The sequence below is a fragment of the Poecilia reticulata genome, linkage group LG2 (genome assembly GCF_000633615.1).
Source record: "Poecilia reticulata strain Guanapo linkage group LG2, Guppy_female_1.0+MT, whole genome shotgun sequence".
NCBI lineage: Eukaryota > Metazoa > Chordata > Actinopteri > Cyprinodontiformes > Poeciliidae > Poecilia > Poecilia reticulata.
Genome location: NC_024332.1, coordinates 41,963,042 through 41,971,042, shown reverse-complemented (window position 1 = coordinate 41,971,042; position 8,001 = coordinate 41,963,042). Strand labels below are relative to the sequence as shown.

The window sequence follows — 8,001 nt, the reverse complement described above, 5'->3', positions numbered from 1 at the left end:
ATAATAATAATAATAATTTATAAAAATAAACTATTTACTTTTTAGTAGATTTTATTCTATTATTGCTTCCAAAACATGTTCATTACTCTTTTTTTCTTCTTTTTTTTTAACACAATCTTTCTTAGATTATTAAATTTCAATCTGATAATTTTTTGCCTGTTTGTTTGTTAGGGCTTCTTATCACTTAAATCCAAATTTAGCTGCTGCCATTGGCCACGCCCCCCAACTCAACTCGCACGAGAAAATGGCTGCAAACCGAAAAAAACATCAAGTAGTTTCTTGATGGTAAGCCAAAAACAAAACAGTTCACCTTTCCAGCAGCCATTTTGAGCGCATAAAGCGGTGAAACCAGTCGACCAAATGCTGGCGCTTCGCTTTGGTTGCTAGGTAACGTTAAAACTCTGCCTGGGTTGCTAGGTAACGGCGCAGCGCTCCTTAATTTGAAATCCCTCATTTTCAGTCACCAAAAAACATTAACTTATTGCCCCCAAAACGGCTTGATCTGTTTTTAGACGCAGTAGAAACCTAGATGGAAGTAGCAAAATGTGTAGGTCCCGTTTAAAACTTCCTGTTTTCTTCTGGGTTTTCACCTTCTCCCTTCAGATAGATCTATTTCCCGTTTCACGTTAAGCGAATCCATCTGCAGCTCACAGCTGTCATTATTTCCCCCCGTCTGCATAAAGGCTGTATGTACGTCAGCCAACTTCCTGTCCGCCGCAGTGGAGGAAATCCAGAACAATAACGCAACAAGACGGAGATTTCTTGGTTGTTTTAAAACAGAGTGACGTTTCTGAGCAGCTGTAAACGGGGTCAGTTTGGAACAAAGAGCTGGGTGAAAAAAGTTATTATTTATTGGTCTCCGTCATAAAAAAAAGAACAAGAACATGGAGGAATTATCAAAAATAAACCAACTTCAATGGTTGGTTTAAGCATTTCAGACAGGTTGGGTAGCTACATGTATGATTTAGTGAAGTTTACGTAAAACAAATTGGTCATAGATAAAATAAAAAGGAACAATCTCACTTTGCTGGTAAGTGTTTTATTTGTTTACAGAAAAATAAAATAAAATTAAAGCAGGCTGTCTTCCTTTAATAACTGATTCTTATGCCTGCGCGTGTTGCCATGGAAACGGCGTATTATGGCCATTGTAAATGGCAAGAAAAGGATTTAAATTTCTGCCAAAAAACTCAAATATGCTGAGATTCATATCAGCAATTTGCTAGAAACCTCCACGAAATTTATGAGCTATAAAAGTCAAAACTTGGATAGAAATAAGTCAGATCTTTTTAGACTAATCTTTCTTTTTTTTTTTACTTATAAAATTCATTTAATTTCCAAAACTTGAAACTTTAAATTTTTTAAAAAATTTTCTGAGATTATTCTCAACATTCCTGAATTTTGTTTTTCTCACAAATTTTCAACTTTTGATGTTTTTATTTTTTCTCAACAACAAAAAAAGACAAAAATGAGATCATTCCCTACATTTCTAAAAAACAAAAATTCCCACAAACTTTTTATTTTGGGAGCTCATAAATGTCCTTGGGGGTTTTTCTAAAAAATTCCTGAGATTAGTCTAAATATTTTTAATATATATATATTTTTTTTTTTGGGACATTAACCACTTTAATTTTCATCTTCTTGAAAATGAAACACTTGCTAATCACATCTTTACTTAAATGTCCACTTAAAATATTTTACTTTTTGGATTTATTCAAATAAAGCATTAATCTACTTTTATTTATTTATTTTCTTATTAAATCAACTTATTTCTGTGTATTTAAGCAGTGGCACATCAAGGCTTCCGTACAGAGGAGACTTGATGATTCTCCACATCAGAAAGCTGCTAAATAATCCCAGAAAACTAAAAAAATCTGGAAAGCAGTACCGTTAAAACCAAAATAAACTGAACATATGTCTTGATTCCAGATTTTCTGGAATCAGGAAAATCTGATTTTGTTGATTCCAGAAAATTAGATTTTCTGGAAAATCTGATTTTCTTTTTCTAAGATTTCAATCTTGGAAAATAAACTTTTCACTCCCGTCATTGAACAGCAGGGGGCGCACCAGCATTAACAAAAATGAAATCCTTCATATTATTTCAGGCTGCAGTGGACGGCTGGCGCCACCAGGGGGCAGCAAAGAGGTTTAAAAAAATGAAGAAACAATATTAGTCCCGATCTCAAAAGGAAACCACAAAAATAAAACCTGTCACTCAACCACGTGTTAAAATAACAACAATCACTGAAAAAATAATAAGAAAAAAAAGTAAATATTCACTTTAATTTTTGTGTTTGTTTTCTGAACAAACATATGTTACAAATATTTCATTCTTTTTTTTCTTATTTAAATAATTTTATAATCTCCTTGAAAATTATTAGATAAATTAAAATCATTTCTATTTTTCATTTTAATATTCCTGTTTTGTGTTGTTGGATTTTATGCTTTGCATTTTCAGTTCATATCTTGTATAAAATTATTTGAATTATTGACTGTGGATGATAAAGTTTATGGCGTCGGTTAATATTTAACACTACGTGTGACGAGTCATTAAACTTTATGAGCCAAAGAGTAAAAGCTGTTATATCAAACCTGATTATGGCCACAAAACCTTTGGAATGAAAAAACATTCAAACTTTTAATAACTAAATATTATTATGAATCTTTTTTCCAGATGTTATTTAGCTATACAAATAAAAACAGATTTGATTTGCCTGATAAAATAATATTTAAGCAAATAACTTTCATTTTGAAGTTATATTTCTGTGGCCCTGAAATAGTTTTGGCAGACCGTATTTGGTCCGCAGGCCTTAAGTTTGTACACGTGATAAAATTAGGAGAACAAAGTCATAAAATTACCAGAATAAGGTCATACATTAGCAAAAAGAAGAAGTAATCTTGTAAATTAGAATAATAAAATGGCTTCAGATTCAGTTTTTAAAATAAGGAAATAATATTTTTAAAATGTCAGCTTCAAATATGATTAATTGGAGATAATAACTTTGAATCATTTCAAACTTTCGTGAACGATTGTGAGTGACAGTCTGTCAGGTCTGGGTAACTTTATCAAAGCTAAACTCGAATTAAAAAAACTTTTTACTTGTAATTTTATGACTTTAACCTGCTGATGTGACTTTTGTCATGACTTTATTCTCCTAATTTAAAAGAAATCCTTATTCGGCCCTTCTTGTTTTGCCTTTAGGAGCAAAAACATTGCATTTCTATGACAGTGTATTAGGACCGCTTCAGATAAAAAACATTTTTTTAAAGTACATTTCACACACAAAAAAACAACAAAATCTGACAGACATTCTGAGATCAATCTCAGAAATTTTCTATTAATTTTCTAATTAAAGGAAATTTCTGAGTTTGAAAAGTTAAAGATTTTCTAGAGAAAAAATCCCAAAATTTTCTGGTAAAAACTCCAAAACTTTAAGACTAATCTAAAAAAAAAAATCTAGTGAAAACTTTGAAATTTCTGAGTTTCAAAAGTCAAACAAAATCAACTTTTCAAACAGAATTTTGTCAAAAAGTTTTGAGATAGATCAATATGTTTTTTGAATTTTTTGTAGCAAATTTTCAACTTTTCAAACTCAGAAATGTTTTACCTTTTTTCAAGAATTTTTCAGATTTTTAATTTTTTATTATTATTTAGTCTTTTTTATGGCTTTAACACACTATCCTACATTTCTGTGCAGCACAAATAATCTACTAAACTAAAAAATACATTTATTGACTTTCAAAATGTGACGTTTTTCTAAAGCTTAAGAGAGCAGTCTTTTATTCTGAAGGCTGATGTAACCTTTCACGTCTGAAGCAAGCTTTTATTTTGAAGGCGGGCCGGAAGCAATGCGTGTAAATGGCATTGGAAAGTTCGTGTTTTCGTCATCCAGGAGCGGCAGCTGTTATTATTGAACTAAGATTTCGTTTTTCTTTCTGAGCTTTGATGACTCGCCCCGTGGGAACACGTGACCTCCGTGAGTCGTTCCCAGTTTAAGCCGATATTTGAGTCTTGGTTCTGTTTTTAACTGGGAAGCGGTTCTCCAGTAAACATGAGGACGGGTTAGAGTCTCTGCGAACTTTCGGACCGTTTTAATTCTCAGGATGTGATTGTGAAATCAGCTGTCGGCTTTATTTGTGAACGTTTTCTGATGATCGGATCTTGTCGGAGTCGGATCCCTGAAGAATGAGCAGATTTCCTCTAATCTTCCTGATTCTTCAGCTCCCTTCAGGTGAGSAAAGCGCGTGATCCAGGTGGAATTGCTCTTCTTGTCACGTTTACTCAGGTGTGTCTCCGCGGTTCTCCGCAGCTGTCGCGTCCCTTCCGGCACCGGTCAACCTAAGGATTGAGTCTCTGAACTTCAAGCATGTCCTGCACTGGGATCCGGGACCTGGCAGCCCTCCTGGGACACAGTTCTGGATATATAAGAACAGGTAATTAACCCCACTGTCCTCGTCGTCAGATTTTCCCGTAATCCCTGGAAGTGTCTTTTTGAAGTGTCATTTCCTCCCCAACATCTGAAACTGGTTTACTCCCGTTTGCTTTAGCAGCAACAAATATATATATAGCTATATATCCAAAACATACCGGTGTACCGCTCTGTTCCGAAAACAAGAATGCAGAAAATATGGAAGGCAATTAGAGCCACTGAAAAAAAGGAATTCAGATTTTTGATCACAGAAGATTAAAGTCAAAACTCTGAGAGAAAAACAAGTCAGAATACTGACAAGAAAAACTGAATTTTGCGGGAAAATGTCGGAATTATGTGAAAAAAGTTTGACTTATGAGGAACAGAAGTCAGAATTCTGCAAAAGTCAAATTCTACGAAAAGTCGCAATATTGAGAAAAAGTCAAAATTATATGAGAAAAAAATCTGAAATCTGTGAAAAAGTTGGAAATCTGCAAAAAAATTCTGAATTCTGATGAACAAAAGTCAAAATGTTGCAAAAAAAAAGATAAAAAGGTCAGATTATATCAAACATCAGAATACGTTTGGTATAATCAGTATTCTGAATTCTGCAACAAAAGTCTGAATTTTACATAAAAAGTTAAAATTCTGAGGAGGAAAAGTCAGAATTCTTAGAATAAAGTAATAATTCTGTTTTTTTTCCCAGTGGCCCCAGTCCTCTTACACAGGAGAAAGAAATTTCAGAATTAAAAAGAAAAAAATTCAGTTTTATGGATGGAGCGATTAGTCGGGATTAATCGTTTATTGAAATACTCATCAACTAATTTAGTAATCGATTAATCGTTAACTGATATATTCCGATTAAAAAAGGATATGTACTGAACAATCCCAACATGTTCAGAGTTTTAATTAAGCAAAAGCTGCACAAAAATACATACATTTTCCATATAATAAAAACCCTTTCTGTATAAATATGCTTTAGCTTCACCCAGTTCAAATCTAAAAAAGGAATGCTGTGTTACTGCATTTTAGGCAATAAAATGTTTATTTTCTTAATTGAAAAAAGGAATTTAATTGTTTATTTGCGTCTTTTATTGCATCTCTAATATTGTATGAAAATYCTGAAGAATTTGCCATTTCTGTATCCGATTAATCATCAGAATAATCGATTAATCAGTTTCTAATATACTCATTAGTTGCAAGCCTGTTCTGTTTATGTAACTTAAACACGGTAGAGGTTCTGTCATGGCTGGTTGCTGCATTTRTTCCTAGATATTGATCCGTTCTTAGGGAAAACTTGGTGATAGTGTGAATAAATTGGATCCGTCTAGCAGGTGGTTGAAATAGTTGGTGTTTGAGGAAATAATACAAAGTTTTTTTAATCACCCTGTTGGGAAACACTTGACTATAAGATTTAATAATAATAGTTCACTTTAAATTACAATAAACTCAGAATATTATAAAATATTTAAAAATGTACACCATCTGTATGTCGTAAAGTGATCTCGGATTGAAGAAAAGGAGAAAATGTGTCATTAAAATCAGTTTCTGCAAAGTTCAGACCAAAGTTTTCATTTTTATGGCTGTTAATTGAAACATTCCTTGTTTAGGTTTTGTAAAGTTGCATCGTCTGCCTTGGGGAGTTTGTTTTGCACGACAGCAGAAAATTGCAGGATTTGCGTGTTTAATAATGTTTTCCGTCTGGTTAAAATAAAACTGACCGTCACAGATAGAAGTTTGTTTTTTCCCCAACATTTTTTTCTTTGCTACAGGAAACGTCTCAGTGCTGACTTGTTTCCTCTCAGATCATCAACTAAAACACTGAGTGACATTTCACCAACCTCGAACTTAAACCCACCGTAGTTCCACAGAAACCGAACCATGCGTCAAATTAAAGCTTCTTTTTTTTTTTTTGCTGTTATTTTTTTCTTCATTGTTCTAAACTCCCCTTGGTGTTTCAGAGGGAGTTTCCACTGCTGCCTGCTGCTTTTTCACAAACAGACAGATTTCCTCTTTCTGTGAGAAACCTACCTCGCAGACGTCTGAGCTCCTGTGAAATGAAGAAGAACCAGCTCAGACGCTTCGAGTCGCGCCTCATACCAGAGTCGCCCACAAAATAAATCCCCTGCCTYTCCTCGGCTTTACTTGTGGTTAAAATRAACATAWAAATAATAATGTTGCAGATTATTCCTGTAAGGAAACACTGAGCTGTTCATTTAAGGAAGTGGTTTGGGACTTTATATCCTTTCCTAACYGTAAAACTTCCTGTCGCATTCCTTCGTTATTCCCAGCTGTGCCAGCCCCTTTGCCTAGCAACCCCGGCAGAGTTCCGCCCCCTCATCGCCTAGCAACCCAGGCTTCGTCAGCTGTTTTTACCTCCTATATTTGCACTGATTCAAYCTGGTCGTAATCTTCTTTGTGAAATTATGTATATTTAAATATTTTTTACGAAAACAGAAAAATTTTATCCCATATATTTTTATATATTTATCTTAAAAACATCTGTACATTGAGAGAAAGTGGCACTGAAGTCAAATTTCTTGTTAGTTTGCACAAACGTGACCAATAAAGTCGATTCTGATAGTTTATGCAGCAGCTCTTAAAGCTTAAAGTTCTTTATGATCCATCATCTTTTACCTGCAATATTAGCATCAAGCAGTTTGCTGCATGTGAAAGAAACTGTTGCTGATTCGAGAGTACAATGATTCTGGGAACATCTGCTTGTCTTTTAGAGATTTAAAGGGAACGCATAATTCGAAATTTACATTCTTCACATTTTTATATTTCCATTTATGCTGTTTCTAAAATCAGCCAAGTCGTTTTAAAAAAGAAACACGAGGACATTTTTTGTCAATAAGTTCATGTCTTTTGGTGTCTGGAAAGTGAGCCGTTTCAAAACTCTCTGGAATCACAAATCAGCAGGCACTGCCCGTTACCTAGCAACCACAGTGAAGTCTAGCCCGTTACCGAGTGACCCAAGAGGAGCTCCAGCACTTTTGGGTAGCTGGTTTTATTACCGCYGTACAATGGCTTCTGGAAAAGGAAAGTGTCTTGTTGTTGACTCACCAACCAGAAACCACTTGCTGTATTCTTGGTGGTTGTGCAGGAGGCTCTACTTCTGCTTTTCAAAGATGAATGGTTGCGTAATTGTGCATCTGTTTGCAGATATTTTCTAGGCCATATGAAAACGCTGAGTTGGCCAGCAGCGGCTTATTTGGTTTTAAAGTGACAAGATTCCCTAAAACAGCTAAAATCTTATTATCTAAGAATAATTTTGTGCGAAAAAGTGTAATCATCATGTTTTGTATAGATCAAAGACCTATCCTAACCTTCTGAAAGATTTTAAAAATGATAAAATTGTTAAATTGGTGTAAATTTATTCTTGTTTTGACAAAGTTTCCCTAATTTTTTCACATTTTAATATATTTATATCTAGAAACGGCAGCACTTTGGGAGCTGTTGAAAGCTGCTGATTCTTTTTCTCCCTTCAGCCTTTCACTTCTGTGGCACGCTTTAAATAAAAAACAAAGTTGTACTTTCATCTCTCATTATTTGCATGTTGTTTTTGCATGTCCTTCCATCTATGTTCATTGCA

General features: G+C 34.1%; 1 protein-coding gene across 1 annotated transcript in view; it reads left to right on the top strand.

Moving 5' to 3' along the window:
* The first annotated feature begins 3,729 nt into the window (after nucleotides 1-3,729).
* Nucleotides 3,730-8,001, top strand: part of LOC108166921 (interferon alpha/beta receptor 2-like) — a 12,134-nt gene continuing 7,862 nt past the window's right edge. The window contains exons 1-2 of the mRNA XM_017308781.1: nucleotides 3,730-4,229; nucleotides 4,308-4,431. Coding sequence (XP_017164270.1) covers nucleotides 4,184-4,229; nucleotides 4,308-4,431 — 170 coding nt within the window. The 5' untranslated portion in view covers nucleotides 3,730-4,183. The remainder of the gene's footprint in view (nucleotides 4,230-4,307; nucleotides 4,432-8,001) is intronic.